This window comes from Dendrobates tinctorius, unplaced genomic scaffold, assembly GCF_039654945.1.
Source record: "Dendrobates tinctorius isolate UK_male_01 unplaced genomic scaffold, ASM3965494v1 ptg000045l, whole genome shotgun sequence".
Lineage (NCBI taxonomy): Eukaryota > Metazoa > Chordata > Amphibia > Anura > Dendrobatidae > Dendrobates > Dendrobates tinctorius.
Genome location: NW_027361713.1, coordinates 31158 through 56033, shown reverse-complemented (window position 1 = coordinate 56033; position 24876 = coordinate 31158). Strand labels below are relative to the sequence as shown.

The 24876-nt window shown below is 44.8% G+C and overlaps 1 protein-coding gene across 2 annotated transcripts in view; it reads right to left on the bottom strand.

Annotated features, from left to right (window-relative positions):
* MYO19 (myosin XIX) overlaps positions 1-24876 on the bottom strand; it is a 338653-nt gene that overhangs the window by 286358 nt on the left and 27419 nt on the right. For both annotated transcript variants that reach the window (XM_073575566.1, XM_073575565.1), the window contains exons 2-3: positions 17314-17446; positions 9159-9228 (exon numbers count right to left, since the gene is read on the bottom strand). In XM_073575566.1, coding sequence (XP_073431667.1) covers positions 9159-9228; positions 17314-17425 — 182 coding nt within the window. In that variant the 5' untranslated portion in view covers positions 17426-17446. The remainder of the gene's footprint in view (positions 1-9158; positions 9229-17313; positions 17447-24876) is intronic.

The window sequence follows — 24876 nt, the reverse complement described above, 5'->3', positions numbered from 1 at the left end:
AGAGGCGCATCTATTAGATGCGCCAACTCTGGCGCTTTGCCTGGCTCTTCTCACTTGCACTGTAGTGGTGGCAAGTGGGGTTCATATTTGTGGTGTTGATGTCACCTTTGTATTATCAAGTGACATCAAGCCCACAGATTAGTAATGGAAAGGCGTCAATAAGACAACTATCCATTACTAATCCTATAGTTATGTGGTAAAAAAGACACAGCCAGTATAAAGTCTTTTATTTGAAATAAAACAAAATACTTAGTATTTTATTTAAAAATAACAAAACACAATTATACTCACCTAATGCCTAATTTCACTGAATCCCTCATATCCTGTAATAAAACAAAAATAAAAAACATTATTCCTCACCCGTCCGTTGTTTTGTCCCATGCTGTAATCCATGTCTGGGGAATTAAGAGTTTTCAACCTAGACGGTGCCAAGATGTGACCATCCGAGCTGAGAACCACCGGTGAATGAGATGCTGCAAGCACAGCATCGGTGATCAGCGGTGACGTCATGGAGTTTACTGCTGTTCACTGAGGCTGCATTCCTAACTGGGCTGAACTGCGGTGACCTTGGCGAGATCTCCTTTAGCACCCTGAGAAAGTCTCATGGTGCAGAGGCAAGTTCATCGCAGTTCAAATTTACCTCAGTGAAATTCTCCTGGCGAACTCGTCTCTGCTACTGCGGTCAGTCCCCATGACCCCTGGCGCGCTTGTCATCAGGGAGCACCAGTTGCAGCAGGCCTTGCATATGCACAGCCTGGTACAACGAAGTAGCCGGAGACATGCTAGAAGACATGGGTCTCTGCTACTGCTTTTACTACTTTTCACTGGTGTGTGATATCAGGGCGTTACTTCTTGGATAGTGTTCTGGGACACACAGCCTCCAGGCGACTCTAAGGTAATGGTGCCATCACTCACGCCCGTCTGACAGAACAGAGCCCTTTGTACCCACCGCAGCGGTTCCAGGTCCCGAATTTTGTTAAATTGGTCCTTTAGAGATCCACTTACATGGAAAGATACTCATCTCTCCATATGATTGACTAGCAGTTATAAATCTGTCAACATATGATGGATATTAGCATCAAAATAATCCTCACAACTTTTGGAAGGGGTTTCCCGACAGGCCATCGACGTGTATGATTGTTGTCTGCACTAGGTAATACAGTAGTGTACAGTAGTGCTATTACATTTACACATGCAGTCCCAGATGAAAATGGCCCAACACTTACAAAATAATGTTTTCTTTGTTCATCTCCAAATGAATCTGGTGCATCTTTTTTTTAAATTTGTTTATTGAACCAAAGGCAGGATATACAATATGCAAACTGACAGCAATGAAAATATCATGTAACACACATATCACAGAGCATCAATGTCAAACAGCGTGTGTATACCAACTGTGCATTGAATAAAACACACTGTCAATTGCCTTACATTAGTCTGTGTATTATTATTCAAATAATAAAGCCTGCCTACTTCTAAAACATTACTACTACTACAGAACAACTATTTGCATATTTGTCTATATATTTAGCTCTCTATCATGCGATATCTCCGTCCTACAACGTAAGGTGAGAGGAATTCCACCTCTCCCATATCTTCTCAAATTTACCCGGGCACCCTCTGTTTTGGTAAAGCGTACGCTCATATGGGATAATCGAGTTCACCAATTCTATCCGAACCCCCCATCCACCGCAGTGCTAGCACCTTCCGTGCCATGAACAATGTCTCCCGTAAGAAAATCCCCGTATAATGTCCCCATGTCTCATCATCCCACACCCCAAACAGACAAACCAATGGCTCAAGGGGAACAAGAATCTGTGCCAGGGAGGCTAATAATGACGTTACATCTTTCCAATAATGTATTATAATTGGACATTGCCAAATCATATGAACAAAATCCGCATCGGATGCATGGCATCTCAGACACTCCGAAGATTGGAAACGGCCCATCTTAAAAAGTCGAGTCGGAGTCAAATATGATTGGTTTATGATATAAAGTTGTATCAGTCTATTGTTAATTGACGGAGACACCTTAGTTGGTGACTTCAAAATTTCCTCCCACTCCTCTCCCTGTGTATCAGGGATGAGCCTTTCCCATTTCCCCCTAACCAAGCATAAGGCAGATTCCGTCCGCACCGATAGCATGTGTGTGTACAGAGAGGAGATGAGACCCTGGGGACCCTGTGATTTAAGAATGCCTATCAAGGGTAGAGACGAAATAGCATTATTCATACCGACATGTCTCATGTGCGACTGAAAGGCTGATCTTAATTGCAAATATCGGAAGAATTGTGACCTCGGGACATTGCACTTAGCTTGTAATTGTTCAAACGATAATAGTGTACCGCATTCATATATATCCCCTTTCGTAGAGACATTGCACTGAGGCCAGAATTCAGCAGATGGGTGGGCAAGCAGTGTCGGAAAATAACTGTTATTCCATAAGGGCATTTCAGCTATGATATCACTAAATCCAACGACCCTCTTAATCTGTCTCCAAACTAGTCTTGCCAGACGAAGCATGGGTAGCAGACGTGGGACTTTTACTTTTTCCATCTCCAAGAACCCCAGCGGGCAATCAGCATGCGCAGCATGAAGCAAATGGCTCTCAGAATTAGGAAGATGATTACCAGGCATCCACTTATTTATAGCCCTTGCCTGTCCCGCCAGATAATATAGAAAAAAATCCGGCAGCGCCACTCCCCCTTTTTTTGGCCTTTGTAGGGTGGATAGCTTAAGTTTTGGCCTAGTTTTTCCCCATATGAAAGACGTAATTTGGGAATTTAAGTTAGTGAAAAAAGACTTAGGCACCACCACAGCACTATGTTGGAGAAAATAGCTGATCTTAGGGAGTAATATCATTTTAATTAGATTAATGCGTCCAGCTACAGAAAGCGGGAGTTTACTCCAAATCGCAAATTTGACTTTAACCATCTCTAATAATGGATATATATTAAATTGTAGATCAAGTGTGCTAGACTGAGAAATATGAACACCCAAATATTTAAAATGTGGTACAATAGGCAACAAGGAGAGAGTCCCAAATCGCGCCACCGGGGCATGAGAAAAAGGCATCAGAGCAGACTTCTCCCAATTTATATACAGGCCGGAATATCTACTGAATTCATTTATAGTGGCAATTACCCCCCTCAATGTCTCCTCCGCTCTATCCATAAATATTATCATATCATCAGCATATAGGCCAATGGTGTCTACCCGATCTGCTATCTCTATACCCATAATATTAGAAGTTCTCATGCGGATTGCCAAAGCCTCTATTGCAAGAGCAAAGAGGGCCGGGGAAAGGGGACACCCCTGACGAGTCCCCCTGTGCAAACAAAAGGACTCGGAAGCGGAACCATTTACAATGACACAGGCTTTAGGTTTCATATACAATGTATTAACCCATTTTAAAAATCAATTTCCAAAACCGTATTTCTGCAAGCATGCGTGGAGAAAAGGCCACTCAAGGGAGTCAAAGGCCTTGGCCGCATCCAACGATGCCAATGCCCATCTATTGTCTGGCATCAGGGAGCTATTTTGAACCACCGATTGAACCCGTCTAATATTAATGGAGGTGCTCTTCCCAGGCATAAAGCCAGTCTGGTCAGGATGTACAAGTTCCAAAATAATTGAATTTAGCCTAGTTGCCAAGATCTTCGTAAAAATTTTGTAATCCACATTTACTAATGATATGGGGCGATAAAATCCACAGTCCAGAGGGTCCTTCCCCTCTTTCTTAAGCACTATTATATTAGCTTCATAGAAGGACTCTGGCATGACCCCCCACCCCAAATCCCCCGACAATAAAATTGGTGCTAAAATCTCCCGGTATTTCCTGTACAGCTCAATAGGGAACCCATCCGGCCCAGGGGCTTTCCCAGAGGCCATATCCCTCATGGCATCTTCTATCTCTTCCAGCGTGAACTCAGCGTCCATAAAGGCCTGCTGAGAGGCACTTAGTGTGGGAAACGTTATATCTGACAGATAGTCTAGACACCCCTGGTTATCAATGTCATTCTTTGAACTGTACAGTGAGCTATAATAATCATGGAAACACCCCACTATTTCTTCCGTCGAGGACACCACTGTACCATCTGAGCTGCGGATCTGTAATATTGTGTTAGTTGTATTGTGCTGCCGCACCAAATAGGCCACAAATTTGCTAGACTGGTTCCCTAGCTCAAAGTAGGACTGGCGAGTAAAAAATAATTTACGTTTGGACTTGGAGTCTATATGCTGAGTATATAATGTATATAATCTTTGGGCAGTTAACTACTCCACTCTATTACCACTAGTTTGATTAGATATGTAAGCAGCCTCTGAATCCTTCAATTGTTGCTCTATTTCGTCATCCTCCACCGACGTCACCTGTTTGATGTAGGAGATTGTAGAAGATAGGCAGCCCCTCAAGTATGCCTTAAGGGTGTCCCAAAATAAATTAACATTCCGGGGTTTTGGGTGGGAGGACACGAAAATATGTAATTGGTCAACTGTTCTATCGGGTGACTTGATCAATTTCAGCCAGAAAGGGTTTAATTTCCATGTTATCTTACCACCCGGCGGGCCAAACCTGAGCCTAAAGGTACTGTCACACTTAGCGATGTACCAGCGATCCCAACCAGCGATATGACGCGGTCAGGATCGCTGGTACATCGCTAAGTGGTCGCTAGTGAGCTGCCACACAGGCAGATCTCACTAGCGACATCGCTGGGGACGTGGGTCGCTACATACCTGTCACACCAGGCGATCCTGCGTCCTCCCGCCCGGCTCCACGCGTCGCTCGTCTTCACAGCAGGAAGCGCCGATATCTCTTAGTGTGACAGGCCCTTAAGAATGATTGGGCTATGGTCTGAAATCCCTCTACTTCCATGTTCAATACTATCCACCCACATCGCCAGACCACTAGATTCAAAAATGTAATCTATGCGAGATAAGGAACGCCTACTGGAAGAATAGCAAGTATACTCTCTTGTTTCTGGGTGACGTGTTCTCCATAGGTCCAACCATCCACTACCTTCTATAAACTGTGATAAGTGGGATGTAGCCACTGCTGGGGTCCCACCCTGTGTCCCATCATCCAGTCTCAATCTATCGAGGCAATTATTCATAACCAAATTAAAATCCCCCATACAAATAACATCTGCGTCTGGGTAGTTTAAAGCAAAACTCAATGCTTTCTGGAGAATCGACATACCAGCTGGAGGGGGATTATAAGCACACAGAATAACATATTTCCTAGAACTGATCAGTGTATACACAAATATGAAGTGCCCTTCAGAGTCTCTCCGGGCCTCCCGGACTTCCCATCTAACGTCTTTGTGTATTAATAAAGAGACCCCCCCTAGAGAAACTGGTGTGAAATGCGTGCATAGACCATTGAACCCATGGCTTTTGTACACTCCGAGCCGTATCCCTGGTCAAGTGGGTCTCGACAAGAGCCACAATATGAGGGTGATAGTGCCTAATTTGTGAAAATACTTTAATCTTTTCCCGGGGGGTTTTGATACCCCTCACATTCCATGCCATGCAGATTAATTCAGAACCCATCTCCACTTATCTGGGCATGTTGTGTATCGGTGCCTAAGTAGAACTCAGAGACATCACGCAAATAGTAGGACTTCCATTGGCTGCAACCTCTACCTAAGTAACTCTGAAAGCTAAAACTAAAGCTTTTAGAAAAAAAGTCAACAAAATATAAACCTAGTAACATAGGAGCAAAGTTCCGCTCCTTTATCAAAAAACAAGGGGATACCATCACTGAACTCAGTGTCCGGTATTATAGATCTCTGGGTGCCCGCCAGGAGAGCTCCGATGAAGCCTGCAATGAAGGGATCCAGATGAAAGTAGATACTCTAGGACCCCTTTGCAGGGGATCCTCTATGGGACCGCAGCCACTCGGCAGCCTCCGCCGGAACCGTGAAAAACACGGAGGAACCCCCGTGGACAACCCTAAGCCGAGCTGGATAAATCATGGAATATACAATGTTCTTTTCCCTGAGCCGCTTCTTGATGTCGATAAATTGCGCACGCTGCTTCTGAAGTTCCACGGACAAATCCGGGAAGATTGAAATCACGGCGTTGTTGAACTTGATGGGGTTCTTTTGTCGTGCGAGGCGCAGAATGGTGTCTCTATCCTTAAGTTGAGATGTGCCATGAAGGGTCTAGGCGGGGCCCCCGGAGGCAGAGGTTTGGTGGGAACTCTGTGGGCTCTCTCAACAGCGAACACCAAGGAAAATTCATCTCCCAGAGAGGTCTTAAGCCAGCCTTCTAGAAATTGCTCAGGGTGCCGACCTTCAGAGCGTTCAGGCAGACCGATGACACGGATGTTGTTACGATGCATTCTGTTTTCTAGGTCATCCGCTTTTTGCCTCCAGGCGTTCATAGATCCCGCTACCTTAGTTAGCTTAGCCTCCATAGGCGTAATGGTATCTTCCACCTGGGACACTCTTGTCTCCACCTCCGTGATGCGCCCCCTCATGGCCTGCATATCGTGACGGAGTCTCCCCACCTCAGTGTAGACATCCTCTATTTTCTCCGTCAGGGATGTCCTGGTGAGGGGGAGAGCCTGAATCAACTGTTCAGATGCCTGTTTAAGGGTCATTTCCTCCTGTTCAATCTCTTCTCCACCCCCTGAGGGACGATTTTTACGCTGAGATTGTGAGGAGGTGTTCCGTAAATAGCGTGCGCTCTCAGTGGGGTCAGGTCTGACAAATTCCTTCAATTTTTCTGCCGCCGTCGATCCCTTAGACTGACTCATGATTAAGAACCGCGAAATATCCCAGTGTAGCTGAAATTATACAGTCCAGAAATTCTCCTGTTGCACTTATATGTATACAGCTGGGGCCACACTCATCAGTTATAGCCTGAGGGCAGAGTTCGTGTAGACAAAGACAGAATGTCACCAAGGCTCCTATGGCAGGGGGGGGGGGAGGGGGAGGGATACCCACTCCCAGAGAGACAGCAGCAATCGGAGGGGGAGAAGATTCCCCCACTGTAATGGCACCAGCAGACCAGCGATTTAGAGTAGAGAGAGGAAATTATGCAGGTCCCATCTTTCAGGGCACTCACCGCACTCCTCTCCGATCCTTTAGGATACAGGTCGCTGCACCCGCGACGCTGCAACTCTGGAGACTGGACACCGCGCTCCTTCTGGCAGAGCGCGCGTCCTATATGGCCGCTGCTCCCTGCGGGCCCCGCCGTCCACCCCCGTCCTCCAAGGCTCCTCCATTCACCGCATCCCCCCTTGTCCAGCTAGCCGGCTTCTTCACTGCACCAGCAGCGGTGTTGCAGCAGGGGCCGACGCGCAGCTCACAGCAGCCGAGCCGCGCGTCCAAGATGGCCGCCGCCTTGTGGGGAACAGCCGCCCGCTCCAGCTCCTCCAGCCACTCACACACCGGCCGCTCACCGTCCTCCTGCGGGGGCCCAGGGGGGATACCGGTATCCAGAGGGGGCCAGGCAACCCCGAATATGTCTTTGAAAAAAGGTCCCAGCCTGCAGGATTATACAGGATGGTAAGGAGCTCTCCCGTCCAGCGTCCTTTCCCTCTCACTCCATAGCCACGCCCCAATCTGGTGCATCTTTGGCGGTACATGGAGCAGTCATTAAAATCTTTACCTCCAATGAGCAGGCATAGATTTGTATAACAATTTGCACAGTCTTATAGAGCAAGTATTAAAAAAATAAATAATCAATAGAACTGATGGTGAACCCATTCTTTCTGCTTAGCAATGCCCATTTATAGGTGCTACGTAGCAACTTGGTACACGCCACAGATCGCACAACCAAAGCTTACAGAATGCTGTTGTAGCATAATGCAAATGAATGGAGTCGCCTAGCAAGGCACAAGGTGGGGCAATAAGCATGCTGCAGAAGGCCAGCTGGATCTAACTTGCTGTCGTGGTACCTTGTAAGTTATACAATGAGTCCATATTCGCTTGCATTGAGTGGCAAAGCAAGAACAACAGACAGCAATCTTTGGTCGAGTGACATATGTCATGGCCAGGATTGCCATGCAGTCACAACCTTAAAGGCATGGTCTCAGGAATAAAGTACATTTTAATGAATAGATTTTGAAATAAGTTCCACAATTGTATGTATTTATATAAAGTGCTCTTGTGCTGAGATAATCATATATATACATATATATATATATATATATACACGCTCCTGCTTTGTAATGTGTAAAGGCTGTGTCTGACTGTACAGGAACATGGGCTGATCATACCACATTTCCTGGGCAGGGGATGAAGCATAAGTCACTTTTGATAATAGAGATGGCACAGCAGGGGCTCGCAGCTGCTGCTTTCTGAGCTAAATGAGCATATGCTTAATTTTCTAAACATATGCATTATACTGATTTGGTGGTGAAGCGTGGTCACTAGAGATGGGCGGAACCCTGAAAGTTCTTGTCCGGCCGAACAGTTACAAAAAGTTTGGTTCGGGTACCAGAACAGTGCCCACAACCGAACCCCATTCACTTGAATGGGGGGCCCGAACATCTGTCTGCTTTAGCTTGGCACTAAGCCTTTTTTTAAATTATTTATTTACAGCACAGGCACCGGCTGATGAATACTCCCATCAGCCTCCGCCTGCTCTCGCTGTTATTAGTGGTAGCAGGCGTAGGCTGATGGAAGCAGTAGTCCCATCAGCTGAAGCAAGAGACCGTCGGTAAGGATTTTGTGGCCAATCCGAAGCGGTCTTTGTCTTGCTGTCATGCACATGACAGCGTGGCAAACACTGGATATTCGTGGGGGCCAAATCCGAACAGTAACACAGACTTCCTGATTAAGTCAGTGTTCGGTGTCCATGCCCGAACAGTACTGTAGGTGTTCGGTATGGACACCGAACTTTACTATTCGGGTTTGCCCATCTCTAGTGGTCACACCAAATATTGGTGTGATTTTAGACTTCTCTTTTGTTTATTGACAAAAAATAAACTATTAACACTCATTTTTTAATGCGGTTTCCAATTAGCAAAAGTGTACATAAAGATATATGCAAAAGTTTTTAGACAGATGTGGAAAAAATACCTTAAAAAAAAAAAAAGCAAAAGTCCAAAATGGTAATTTCTCTAGTTGTCTTAAATGGATTAAAAACAGATGAAATGATAATTATATACTGTAAGTTATATATTATTTAAAGAGTAATTGAATTACCTGTTCAACTGAAGCTGAATATATTTTCCGAACCGGCTGCTGTTATTGTTCCTTAAGGTACAGGCATTACCTAGAGAAAAAAAACAACAGGAAATCAAAAACGGTGAGCTTTCCATCTCGACAAGCAATCTATCTAAAACTCAGGATCAGGATACCACTGCCTTACCCTATGTCTCTGCTAGTAGCAGGAAATAAGAGCCGTCAATGCTTTTAGTGGTCATGCTGTGACATGTAAGGAGTTTCACAGAGGTCATTACATGCTGTGGTCAAAAGTCACTGACATGTAAGGAGCTTGAAAGAGGTAGCTCACTATGCCTGTCACGCTATTGGCTCCTTGCATCGACTGTGGAGTGATGTAATGAAATTACAGGTCCACGTGTGAAACTATTTCTATATATATATATATATATATATATATATATATATATATATATACACACTCACTGGCCACTTTATTAGGTACACCATGCTAGTAAGGGGTTGGACCCCCTTTTGCCTTCAGAACTGCCTCAATTCTTCGTGGCAGAGATTCAACAAGGTGCTGGAAGCATTCCTCAGAGATTTTGGACCATATTGACATGATGGCATCACACAGTTGGCGCAGATTTGTCGGCTGCACATCCCTGATGCGAATCTCCCGTTCCACCACATCCCAAAGATGCTCTATTGGATTGAGATCTGGTGACTGAGGAGGCCATTTGAGTACAGTGAACTCATTGTCATGTTCAAGAAACCAATCTGAGATGATTCGAGCTTTATGACATGGCGCATTATCCTGCTGAAAGTAGCCATCAGATGTTGGGTACATTGTGGTCATAAAGGGATGGACATGGTCAGCAACAATACTCAGGTAGGCTGTGGCGTTGCAACGATGCTCAATTGGTACCAAGGGGCCCAAAGAGTGCCAAGAAAAAATTCCCCACACCATGACACCACCACCACCAGCCTGAACCGTTGATACAAGGCAGGATGGATCCATGCTTTCATGTTGTTTACGCCAAATTCTGACCCTACCATCCGAATGTCGCAGCAGAAATCGAGACTCATCAGACCAGGCAACGTTTTTCCAATCTTCTACTGTCAAATTTCGATGAGCTTGTGCAAATTGTAGCCTCAGTTTCCTGTTCTTAGCTGAGAGGAGTGGTACCCAGTGTGGTCTTCTGCTGCTGTAGCCCATCTGCCTCAAAGTTCGACGCACTGTGCGTTCAGAGATGCTCTTCTGCCTACCTTGGTTGTAACAGGTGGCAATTTGAGTCACTGTTGCCTTTCTATCAGCTCGAACCAGTATGCCCATTCTCCTCTGACCTCTGGCATCAACAAGGCATTTCCGGCCACAGAACTGCCGCTCACTGGATTTTTTTTCTTTTTCGGACCATTCTCTGTAAACCCTAGAGATGGTTGTGCGTGAAAATCCCAGTAGATCAGCAGTTTCTGAAATACTCAGACCAGCCCTTCTGGCACCAACAATCATGCCACGTTCAAAGGCACTCAAATCACCTTTCTTCCCCATACTGATGCTCGGTTTGAACTGCAGGAGATTGTCTTGACCATGTCTACATGCCTAAATGCACTGAGTTGCCGCCATGTGATTGGCTGATTAGAAATTAAGTCTTAACACACAGTTGGACAGGTGTACCTAATAAAGTGGCCAGTGAGTGTATATATATATATATATACACATACACATACATACATACATACACACACACACACACACATGTGCATACATACATACATACACACATTATATATACACACACAAATACATACACACAAATAATTCAAATTCAAAGAAGCTTTATTGGCAGGACTAAATACACATTAGTTTTGCCAAAGCAAGTGTACAAAAGGGAATAGGGATAGGGACTGTAGGAACCCCCTACCCCAACAGGGTAGGGGCTGTAGGAAAGGTGGATGGGGGCAGATCCAGGGAAGGTGGATGGGGGGGCAGATCCAGTGTGGGGCTATAGAAGTCCATGGCATAGGGAAGGTGGATGGGGGGCATGGGGCAGATCCAGGGTGGGGGCCATAGAAGTCCATGGCATAGGGAAGGTGGATGGGGGGCATGGGGCAGATCCAGGGTGGGGGCCATAGAAGTCCATGGCATATCATAGTTCTCTTTCTCGCAGTCAATGGCATGCGCTCACATATTGCGCTTCTATCTCCACTGCTCTCTCTACTTCCCCCAGCAGGATATATGTTTTCTCTTCCTCCTTCATGGTGATGAAATCCGGGAATAGATGTGAGAGTCTCCTGAATTGAGTGTCCCTCACTGCTGAGTATTTGGGGCAGTGTAGCAGGAAGTGGGTCTCATCCTCCAGGGCCTCCTGGTCACAGTGTAGGCACAGTCTTTCCTCCCTGGGCTTGTAGCTCTGCCTGTGTCGGATTCGATGGCCAGACTGTGGGCACTGAGTCTATATTGGCTCAGGATCTTGCGGTTTCTGGGGTCTGGGAGTTTCTCCAGGTATGGGGCCAGTCTGTAGTCTCTCTGTAGACTCCGGTACATGGTCAGTTTCTGTGAGCTGATGATGTCGCTCTTCCAGTCACTAACGTACCTCTCCTGGCCTTCGTCTACCATCTTCCTGATTCTGGCTTTTGTCAGGTTGTTGTGATTGGTGTTCTGGTCAGGTTGGGTTTGGGTGAGCTGTTCCAAGGGTCCTGGTTTTTCTGTTTCACCTACATGTGTCAGGGCTTTATGGTGATCGGAGCTTGGATTGCTCCTACGTAGGGGAGCCCGGAATGACAGTGCCCTCTTTAGAACCGTTACGTGTAGAGGGAATCTGCCCAGCTCGGCCCGGCAAGCACTGTTGGAGGTGCTCCAATGGACTTGGAGAAGGTGCTTGCAGAATTCCAGGTGGAATATTTCTGTTGGGCTGGAATCCCACCTTGACCAGTCTAGGTAGGTGTGAGGACCCCAGCCTTCGCTGTCATACAGGAGTATTGGGGCAATGATAGAGTCGAAGATTTTTAACCAGACCCTCACTGGTGGATTCAGATGGTAGTTTCCTTTGGATGGCATAGAAGGTTTTGCATGCTTTGTCTTTCAGGGTCTCTATGGCTTATTTGAAGCTCCCTGACCGGTGAATCTCTAGGCCCAGGTAGGTATATTTGTCCGTTCCTGTAAGGGCGCAGTTGTTGAGGACAAATGAAGGGTGCTGGTCTGATTTTCTCTCTCTTCTGGAACACCATGATGTTGGTTTTCTTTAGGTTGACCGGTAGTGCCCAGGTGGAGCTGAATTTCTCTAAGATTTTCAGGTTGTCTTGGAGGCCTTTCTCGGTTGGTGACAGAAGCAGCAGGTCATCTGCATATAGCAGGAATTTCACCTGCGCATCGTGGAGGGCGAGACCTGTTGCTGTGGAAGATTCCAGAGCGGTAGCCAGCTCGTTGATGTAAATGTTGAAGAGCGTTGGGCTTAGGCTGCATCATTGTCTGACTCCCCGGCTCTGCTGGAAATAGGCCGTTCTTCTGCCATTCACACACACTGCAGAGGTTCTCGGTGTAGGAACTTTTAATAACATCGTAGGTCTTTCCTCCGATTCCGCTCTCCAGCAGTTTCAGGAATAAGCCTGGGTGCCACACCGAATCAAAGGCCTTTTTAAAGTCCACAAAACAGGCGTATATCTTCCCGTTCTTTGTATTGTGGACGTGTCTCTGAATGAGGCTGTGCAGGGTATAGATGTGGTCAGTAGTGCGGTGGTTTGGCATGAATCCTGCTTGGCTCTTGCTGAAGACGTTGTGCTCGGTGAGGAAACTGAGGATCCTCTTGTTCAGGATGCTGCTGAACAGTTTTCCCAGGTTGCTGCTTACACATATTCCTCTGTCGTTGGCGGGGTCATTATATAAGGGAGGAGGGGGCACTAGGCTATTTTTGTAATTATCTCTAAAATTATATATATATTTTATATACATACATACATACACACACATATACATACACATACATACATATACATATATATATATATATATTATATAATTTAAGAGATAATTATAAAAACAGCCTAGTGCCCCCTCCTCCCTTATATAATACAAAAATATAAATGTTTAAAAGAAAAATGTTTTTGTAGAACCATTCAATAGAAAACAATGTTATCTCTGCATCCTTCGTATGTTCAGTGAAATAATTGCTAATAAAACACCAAGGTTAAATTTTATAACCGCAATTTTTTTTTTGTTTTTAATTATTCCATTTTTATTTTTTTTGACGAAGTTGTTATTTTCAGTTACAACATCGGGATACACACTTGTTTTCTGGTGTCAAATGGAAAATAACCAGCTATTCAGACAGTGACTTTTCGTGCTACTCTTTTAACCGGTTACCATGTATTTATAAAAAAAAAAAAAAAAAAAAAACTCTATACTTGTGTCAATACAATCACACCAAAACCAAGATTTTAGATTTTTTTTTACATTTTAATACTTGCAAACAAAAGAAGCATGTTTTTTAAAAAAAAACAAAAAAAAAAAAAAAACACATTTGGCAATCCAAAACCAATAATTATTTTCGGGGCTTAGACCTGCTATGTTCTGTATTGCAATCATTGTATTGAAAAAAAAAAGGCTTGCACACACCACCTCTGCCATCTGTGACGAGCCAATGCGCACAGTGTGCTGTAATTCACTGACAGTGTGTTTCAATTCACGGCATGATTGCAGAGTGTCTCTTATTCCTTATTTTAATACTAGGCAGGCTATTGTTGCACACAGCTCTCCTAGCCGACAATTAATTCTGCCATATTCTATGTCTCATGCGCTAACAGAGCTAGTGCCAATATTGCCAATATATCTCATGACAATATTATATAGGACAATTACATTGACCAATGTTATAACATCACTGTCAGGGCTGAATATGAACAATGAAGCTGACTAAACACTCCTGTCTATTCAAGATAATTTTGTTAGACAGTAATTATACATATTGAATGTCACTCTTAGCTCTCCCTCCACAACAATGTCATGGCACCTTTACATTTAAAGGTAACTTTGGCTACCTAGTTAGGCAAAATTTATCCCATTTATGTCAGGATACTAAAAGGATTGTCCACTACTAGGACAACCCCTAACCGATCAATGTGTTTGCCCCATGAAAATAAAAATCCTTATACTCATTTCCTGCGCCGGCGCTGTTCCAGCAGCTCTCCTAATCAGCACTAGCGTCATACATCTGTAGGTGAGGACAATAACTAATCATCAGGAAGTGAGAGGCCAGCTGGAGCGCTCACTTCCTCTTGATTACATACAAGTCCGAAGGCGGGGACAATGAATTTTTATCTTCATAAATGCCCTACTAGGACAACCCCTTTAATAGGTATCAAACAAGCATTTGGGCATTACAATTTGACTCGGGTAGTAGCACTTCCCTACTCATTGCTTTTAAAAAGCACAATAATATAATTTTAGATACAATAATAAAGGTTACTATATATTGTATTCACTTTTATTCCTTTCTTTTCCCTTCCAGTTGACTGAACATAGTATATATCTCTCTCATATGAAGTACAGACACACGAGCATCGTCTCAGCAGGCCACATCAACCCACTGGCACCCTGCAATAGCATCACAGATGGGTCAGACTGGCGTGTGGAACAGCAAGCACTCCGAACTCTGAACGCTGTAAATGCCGCTATCAGAAATTGACAGCGGTAGGTATATATAAGACCTCACAGCTCATAGTGTATTTCAGTCCAAATGAGAATCATGAGGTCAAAGAAACTGGCTAAGGAGCTCAGAGACAGAACTATGGCAAGGCACAGATCTGGCCAAGGATACAAAAAAAATTCTGCAGTACTCAAGGTTCCTAAGAGCACAGTGGCCTCCATAATCCTTAAATGGAAGAAGTTTGGGACCACCAGAAGTCTTCCTAGACCTGGCCGTCCAGCCAAACTGAACAATGGTGGGAGAAGAGCCTTGGTGAGAGAGATAAAAGAAGAACCCCAAAATCACTGTGGCTGAGCTCCCCAGATGCAGTAGGGAGATGGGAGAAAGTTCCACAAAGTAAACTATCACTGCAGCCCTTCACCAGTCAGGTCTTTATGGCAGAGTGGCCCAATGGAAGTATCTCCTCAGTGCCAGACACATGAAAGCCTACACAGAGTTTGCTAAAAAACAGATGAAAGACTCCCAGACTATGAGAAATAAGATTCTCTGGTCTGATGAGATGGAAATAGAACTTTTTGGTGATAATTCTAAGCAGTATCTGTAGAGAAAACCAGGCACTGCTCATCACCTGCCCAATATAATCCCAACAGCGAAACATGGTGGTGGCAGCATCAGGCTATGGGGGTGTTTTTCCAGCTGCAGGGACAGGACAACTAGTTGACATTGAAGGAAACATGAATGCAGCCAAGAACAGAGATCTCCTGGATGAAAACTTCTTCCATAGTGCTCTGGACCTCAGACTTGGCCGAAGGTTCACCTTCCAACAAGACAATGACCCTAAGCACATAGCTAAAATAAAGGAGTGGCTTCAGAACAACTCTGTAACCTTTCTTGACTGGCCAAGCCAGAGCCCTGACCTAAACCAAATTGAGCATCTCTGGAAAGACCTGAAAATGTTTGTCCACCAATGTTCACCATCCAACCTGACGGAACTGGAGAGGATCTGCAAGGAAGAATGGCAGAGGATGCCCAAATCCAGGTGTGAAAAACTTGTTGCATCATTCCCAAGATGACTCATGGCTGTACTAGCTCTAAAGGGGCTTCTACTCAATACTGAGCAAAGTGTCTTCATACTTATAACTATGTGATATTTCAGTTTTCCTTTTTAAGATAAATTTGCAAAAATTTCTACATTTTTTCAGTCAAGATGGGGTGCAGTGTACAATAATGAGAAAAAAATGAACTTTTTTTTAATTTACCAAATGGCTGCAATGAAACAGAATGACAAATTTAAAGGGGTCTGAATACTTACCGTACCCACTGTAAATATGTCTTCAAACACAGAAATATTTTTCTTTTTTTTTTCTTTTACATTTTATTAGTCATTGTTAGCTCCTTGCTCACTACCACCCAGGCCAGGTCTGCTGCGTGCGCTGCTGCTCCCACGCTGCCCCGGCCTTCCCTGTGTCCAGCTCGTACTCCCCGTCGGGCACCTGCACGGGCACTTCCTGCGCGATCCTCCTTTGCCACCGGCCGCACGCTCCAGCTACTCGCGCATGTGCCTTAGGGCCCGACCGTGCGTGCACCCGCCGGTCTTATTCCCGAGTGGCCTGACCCGGCAGCGCTGCCTGTCCAATGGAGGACAGGCGCCGGGTATTTCAGGCCACCCTCCCTTAGTAGAGGAGCCTGATTATTGAGTTACTTCCATATTTAGGCCCGTCTTGCTGTGCATCTTAACCTTTTGTTTTCCATCCTTCTCTTCCAGAGTCTGCTCCTGCCCTGCATCTTCCTGGTGTCTGCTACCATCTCCACCTCCGCTCTCCTCAGTCTGGTTACCATCTCCACCTCCGCTCTCCTCAGTCTGGTTACCATCTCCACCTCTGCTTGCCACTGCCCTATAACCTCTCCATCTTGTGATTTACCTCCTCCGTACCGCTCCTGCCTGCTCAGTTCTTACCCTCTCACCACTTCCCAGTCTCTTCTCCGTTTTTTATGTTTTTCCCTGAGCTGACTCCTGGTCCTGGCATCCGAGGTACTAGAGGTCCCTGAGCTTGCTCCCTAACGATCCCTGTATAGGGGTTGGTCAAATCTGGTGCACTCGCTCGGGGGAGTTTCGGTATCATTGTACAGTGGGTCCACTCTTGATACTCGCCGCCTCCGGCGTAACAGTCATCATACAGGATTTGATTACTTGTACAATACAATGACGTACTGTGGTATTGCAGTGAAAAGTATAATGAATGTTCTCTTATGAAACCCAGCCGCAGATAATGTCATCAGCACCCGATTCATCCTGCTGCTGTGAGACCAGCTCTATATAGGTAGCACAGATAATGACTCTGCAAGGAACTTACAAAGTATTTGCCTAAGTTCTGCAGATGATGCTAAACTTATTGCTTACAGCTATTAACACATAAAAAAACACAATTTCTTTGGTGTTACTTTTCTTTCCCCTGTAGTTACTTTTGTGCTCTTATTACTAATATAAATTACCGTAATTTATTACATTCACTGGAAATACATGCACACAGCCAATATAATTTCTTGTTTACCGAAAGCTTCTAAGACCGGATTAGAATCGAGAACTCTACTCTCTATTCTCTCCAACATCTTGTTTGATCCCTGTAAGATGCTAGGAGGAGCAACTGTTGTGTAAAACTTCATTAGGCATCGAGTTGTCCAAGTCTGTAACACAAAATATTGCAAACATTTCATTTCATGTTCCTTTTTTAAAAAAATCAAGCATAATTAATACATTACAGGAATACTGCAGGCAAGAAAACACAAGTAAGCATGTTTATATGTTCAGGGCAGATTCTGCTTTATATGGAACTTGAGGCAAAAATAGAAATGGCGCCATGTAGTATAATGCCCCCTTCTGTGGCTCCCATACATTAAAATATTGACCTCTGTAGCCTGCATACAGTATAATGTTCACCTATGTGGCCTTAAAACATTATAATGTCCAACTCTGTGGCTTGCATACATTTTAAATAATGACCATCTCTTGTGCCCACATACATTAAAATGTGTAATGACCTGGTCCAGGTTATGACTGTCCCTTTAAGTACCCCTGGACCATGAGTAATCCTGTACACTACAGCTCACATTCTAGCTACCCCTTTTACTGTTATTAAACATGTACTTTCATTTGATCCATGTATTTTTCCGGGTATTTTATTTGTTGTGTCCCAGCAGCATCTGCTGGTGAAATGTATACAATGTACAGTGCCTTGTGAAAGAAAGTATTCGGCTCCCTGGAACTTTTAAACCTTTTCCCACATATCATGCTTCAAACAAATTCTTATGGAAATAATTTATGGACTTCCATGCGCTGCTTGACAAAATACAGAATCCCACTTACGGTGAAAGATTAATCATTTATTCCCAACGCGTTTCGAAGTAAGGACTACTTCTTCCTCAGGGGATGACAAACAGTTGTTTGGCGTAAAGGCAACACAGCTCATCACCCTGAACACACCATCCCCACTGTCAAACATGGCGGTGGCAGCATCATGGTTTGGGCCTGCTTTTCTTCAGCAGGGACAGGGAAGATTGTTAAAATTGATGGGAAGATGGATGGAGCCAAGTACAGGACCATTCTTGAAGAAACTTGTTGGAGTCTGCAAAAGACCTGAGACTGGGACGGAGATTTGTGTTCCAACAAGACAATGATCCCAAACATAAAGCAAAATCTACAATGGAATGGTTCACAAATAAACATATACAGGTGTTAGAATGGCCAAGTCAAAGTCCAGACCTGAATCCAATCGAGAATCTGTGGAAAGAGCTGAAAACTGCTGTTCACAAACGATGTCCATCAAACCTCACTGAGCTCAAGCTGTTTGCCAAGGAAGAATGAACAAGAATTTCAGTGTCTCGATGTACAAAACTGATAGAGACATACCCCAAAGCAACTTGCAGTTGTAATCGCAGCAAAAGGTGGCGCAACAAAGTATTAAGTTAAAGGGGACGAATAATATTGCACGCCCCACTTTTCAATTTTTGAATTTCCACAAAATTTTAAAAATAACCAATACATTTTGTTCAACTTCACAATTGTGTTCCACTTGTTGTTGATTCTTCACCAAAAATTTACATTTGGTATCTTTATGTTAGAAGCATGATATGTGGGAAAAGGTTGAAAAGTTCCAGGGGGCCGAATACTTTCGCAAGGCACTGTATGTTTTAACATGAGAACTGAGGTTTCAAGAGAAGGAGCTATTCTAGGACTAGTCTAGACCAGGCTGAGCTGGGAAACCCCCAGTCCGCATCAAGCTGTCTCTGGGAGCAGAGCACATGTGGAGACTCCCTTTCTCCAAGATCCCCTGGTAGGCCTGACAAGCTGAGAAATTACCCCTGGACTCTCAGGTTGGTGAAATACTCTTGCTAGGTAAAATCTTCTGCAAAAAGCTACAAAAGACTCTGAATCCCTCTATAACAATTTAAAAGCACTACATCTAAAGGAGCAGGTTCTTAAAGCTCTGAAGCCTCAATTCCATGTTAGAATCTAACTCTGAACTGTGTTTGTTGTGGTTTACCCACGTGAGCTGTAAAGAATTAATTAGCGTCATATTGCCCAGTTCCTTAGAAAGTAAACACAACTGTTATCCCCGAGACCTCTGTTTGTGGTCATTATCGTGGACGCTGCGTGGGGGTGGATAGCAGTGAATGGAAAGTCCTCCATTTTTAGAGCTTTGTGGCGTTAAAACATTAATGTCCAACTCTGTGGCCTGCACATATTATAATGTCCTCCTCTGTGTCGATCATACAGTTTAATGTTCTCCCTCTCTGGCCCACATACATTATAATGACCATCTCTGTTGCCCACATACATTAGACTGTCCCTCTCTGTGGCCATCATACAATATAATGTCCCCTCTCTGTGGCCCACAGACATTAGAATGTCCCTCTCTGTGGCCATCATACATTACACTGTGTTCCAAATTATTATGCAAATTGGATTTAAGTGTCATAAAGATGTAATTTTTTGTTTATCAAATAAACTCATAGATGGTACTGTGTATCAGGGCTCTTTGGATCACTGAAATCAATCTCAAATGCCTGTGATAATTAGTTTACCAGGTGAGCTCAATTAAAGGAAAGCTACTTAAGAATGATGTTCCACATTATTAAGCAGGGCACAGGTTTCAAGGAATTTAGGAAATAAAAAGGATCTCTCTGCTGCTGAAAAGCATCAAATAGTGCAATGCCTTGGTCAAGAGATGAAAACATTAGATATTTCCCAAAAACTTAAACGTGATCATTGTACTGTTAAGAGATTTGTGGTTGATTCTGAGCACAGACATGTTTGTGCTGATAAAGGCAGAATGAGGAAGGTTTCTCCCAGGCAAGTTCATTGGATTAAGAGAGTGGCTGCTAAAAAGCCATCACAAACCAGCAAACAGATATTTAAAGCTGCTGGTGCCTCTGGAGTCCCTAGAACCTCAAGGTGTAGGATCCTTCAAAGGCTTGCTGTGGTGCATAAACCTACTACTCGGCCACCCCTAAACAGTGTTCACAAGCAGAAATGGTTGCAGTGGGCTCAGACATACATGAAGACTAATTTTCAAACAGTCTTGTTTACTGATGAGTGTCGAGCAACCCTGGATGGTCCAGATGGATGGAGTAGTGGATGGTTGGTGGATGGCCACCATGTCCCAACAAGGCTGCGACGTCAGCAAGGAGGTGGAGGAGTCATGTTTTGGGCCGGAATCATGGGGAAACAGCTGGTAGGGCCCTTTAAGGTTCCTGAAGGTGTGAAAATGACCTCTGAAAAGTATATAGAGTTTCTGACTGACAGCTGTCTTCCATTGTATAAAAAGCAGAAACGTGCCTTCAGGAGCAAAATCATCTTCATGCATGACAATGCACCATCTCATGCTGCAAAAATACCTCTGAGTCATTGACTGCTATGGGCATAAAAGGAGATAAACTCATGGTGTGGCCACCATCTTCCCCTGACCTCAACCCTATATGGGAGGCAGCTCACATCAAAACAGCAGTTCTGGGAGGCTATTCTGACTTCATGCAGAGAAATACAAGCAGAAACTCTCCAAAAACTCACAAGTTCAATGGATGCAAGAATTGTGAAGGTGATATCAAAGAAGGGTTCCCATGTTACCATGTAACTTGGCCTGTTAAGCTATTTAACTCCAAAATATCCTTTTTGTTCAGTGAATGTGACCTCCTAATGCTGCAAATTCCACAAATGAGCATTTTCAGTTCTTTAAAACATATCAAATGTTTAGAAATTCTACTGTGCCTAATAATTTGGAACAGTGAAATTTGAGTTTTTATTCATTTTGGTGATTATACTGTTATTATTGGGAGGTTTCTTCAATAAAATTTGATGTATACTCTAACCGGTGATGACTTTTATTAGACTGACAGTCATTTGTACCGACTATTTAGGAAAATCAGAGAAAATATCATCTATAATAATAAATGCCCTAACCAGCTTCCGGTTGTAACAACTTCCGTCCAGTTGTAACCGGTGACGTCACCACACACACGCACATGTTAACCCTCAACACACCACACCGCCTCAACACACACTCCTCTCACCTTTCACCTCCACTCATGTCCACTCACTCTTTCACTCCACATACGTTCCTTTCTCTCACTCCGTTTCTCATACTCACACCGTCATCGTCGCTGCCCCGACATCTTCCTCCGCCGCGATCCAGGATCCAGACGTTCTCCAGGCCGCCGACATGTTCTTGCGGGACGCCATCTTGGATGTCGTGAAGTCCCGCGAGATTCAAGATGGCGTCGCCGCAACAATATGTCGCTGGCGTGGACGACATCGGGATCCAAAAAGATGGCGTCGGCGAAATCTCGCGAGATTACGCCGACGCCATTTTGGATCGCGATGTCGCCCATGCCAGCGACATGTTGTTGCGGCGACGCCATCTTGAATATCGCGGGACTTCACGACATCCAAGATGGCGTCCCGCAAGAATATGTCGCTGGCGTGGGCGACATCGGGATCCAAAATGGCGTCGGCGTAATCTCGCGAGATTTCGCCGACGCCATCTTTTTGGATCCCGATGTCGTCCACGCCAGCGACATGTTGTTGCGGCGACGCTATCTTGAATATCGCGGGATTTCACGAAATCCAAGATGGCGTCCCGCAAGAACATGTCGGCGGCCTGGAGAACGTCTGGATCTTGGATCGCGGCGGCGGAGGAAGATGTCGGGGCAGCGACGATGACGGTGTGAGTATGAGAAACGGAGTGAGAGAAAGGAACGTATGTGGAGTGAAAAAGTGAGTGGACATGAGTGGAGGTGAAAGGTGAGAGGAGTGTGTGTTGAGGCGGTGTGGTGTGTTGAGGGTTAACATGGCAAGAGGTGTTAACGACGTCGGCGAAATCTCGCGAGATTTCGCCGACGCCATCTTGCATTCGTGAAATTGCGTCATTTACCTCACGCCGACTTGCTGTGCGGACGCTTGGCATTGCCTGTACCACCATAACTTCTGCTGCCTTGGTCCTATGCCTGTTTACTGCCGGTGTCTAATTACTGGACCAATTTGCCTGTACCGCCATAACTACTGCTGCCTTGCTCCTCTGCCGGTGTCTAATTACAGGACCAATTTGCCTATACCGCCATAACTACTGCCTTTGTCCTCTGCCGGTGTCTAATTACAGGGCCAATTTGCCTATACTGCCATAACTACTGCTGCCTTTGTCCTCTGCCAGTGTCTAATTACAGGGCCAATTTGCCTCTATCGCCATAACTACTGCTGCTTTGGTCATCTGCCTGTTTACTGCCGGTGTCTAATTACAAGGCCAATTTGCCTCTACCGCCATAACTACTGCTGCCTTGCTCCTCTGCCGGTGTCTACAGGGCTAATTTGCCTCTACCGCCATAACTACTGCTGCCTTGCTCCTCTGCCGGTGTCTAATTACAGGGCTAATTTGCCTCTACCGCCATAACTACTGCTACCTTGCTCCTCTGCCGGTGTCTAATTACAGGGCCAATTTGCCTCTACCGCCATAACTACTGCTGCCTTGCTCCTCTGCCGGTGTCTAATTACAGGGCCAATTTGCCTCTACCGCCATAACAACTGCTGCATTGCTCCTCTGCTGGTGTCTAATTACAGGGCCAATTTGCCAATACCGCCATAACTACTGCTGCCTTGCTCCTCTGCCGGTATCTAATTACAGGGCCAATTTGCCTCTACCGCCATAAGTACTGCTGACTTGCTCCTCTGACTGTTCACTGCCTGTGTCTAATTACAGGGCCAATTTGCCTCTACCGCCATAACTACTGCTGCCTTGCTTCTCTGCCGGTGTCTAATTACAGGGCCAATTTGCCTCTACCGCCATAACTACTGCTGCCTTGCTCCTCTGCCGGTGTCTAATTACAGGGCCAATTTGCCTCTACCGCCATAACTACTGCTGCCTTGCTCCTCTGCCGGTGTCTAATTACAGGGCCAATTTGCCTCTACCGCCATAACTACTGCTGCCTTGCTCCTCTGCCGGTGTCTAACTACAGGGCCAATTTGCCACTACCACTTCATAACTACTGCTGGGCAATTACAGGGTCAATTAGTATCTGTTTACTGCCAGATAACTGCCAAATAGACTCCTTTACCTGTGCCAACATGAGTCATAACAAAAAGTATGCCAATGCCAGTGAAAGGAAAGCAGCTTTAGCACTACGACAAAAACAACGCCGTGCTAATGAGACTCCTGAGGAAAAACACCATCGCCTTGAGAAGATTAAGGCTTATAAACGCCGTCGCCTCACACACGAATCCCCTAACTCTAAATCCATAAGATTGGCTGAAGAAGCCTCTGCACGCCGTCACCGCCGACAACAGACGGCCTCTTCCTCATCATTATTATTAGACTCACAACAGGATGCTTCCACATCAGCATGTGGAACAATTTACTGCTACACTTCATCCCATATGCCGTTCACTGACATAACTAATCAGCAATCTGTTTCTGCCCTATCAATACCACCATTCAATACCGATGCACAGTATGCCAATGCCAGTGAAAGGAAAGCAGCTTTAGCACTACGACAAAAACAACGCCGTGCTAATGAGACTCCTGAGGAAAAACAGCATCGACTTGACAAGATTAAGGCTTATAAACGCCGTCGTCTCACACACGAATCCCCTAACTCTAAATCTATTACATTGGCTGAAGAAGCCTCTACACGCCATCACCGCCAACAACAGACGGCTTCTTCCTCATCATTATTAGTAGACTCACAACAGGATGCTTCCACATCAGCATGTGGAACAAGTTACTACCACACTTCATCCTATATGCCGTTCACTGACATAACTAATCAGCAATCTGTTTCTGCCCTATCAATACAACCATTCAATACCAACGCACAGTTTCTTCACATACAAGCTGCAGTTAGCCCGCAGAAAGTGCAACCAAGACAAATATACGTTGGTCTCAAAACTAGGCGCACCCCATCGGTTGGACATGCACTTCTACTACAACCTCACATTTTCACTAATGATGAAAATAGTATTACCGAACACAGCTGTGGTGACATGACCCATGTATGTGAGCATTGCGAAGCTTTGCATTTTGTAGCAGAGATACCTTCTGATAACAACTTTACGCTCTGCTGTCAGAAGGGTAAAGTCCATGTACCCATACTACAATATCCTGATGTCTTTACACGTTTGCTGAAAGGGCAAAGTGAATTTAGCAAAAATTTCATGGATAATATTCGAAGTATTAACAGTTCCTTTGCTTTTGCCTCCATGGGTGCAAATATTTCACCACCTCCTGGATATGGCCCATACTGTTTCCGCATACATGGCCAGATCTATCATAGAACTGGAACACTACATCCCTCAGATGACCAGCAACGCACATTTGCCCAACTTTACATTCTCGATACCACTACCGCAAACGAACAACGCTTACGATGTAAAGAAAATCAAAAATGTCATCCTACATTGATGAACATTATTGCCCTTCAAATCCAAACTATTAATCCTTTTGTGGAAGCTTATCAAATGTTACGTGATGTGGAAGAACAAGAAAAAATTAAATCTCTACAAAACGGAACTGTCATGCCAAACATCACTATGGCTATTAAACAAGATCGTACTCAAGACCCTCGACGCTACA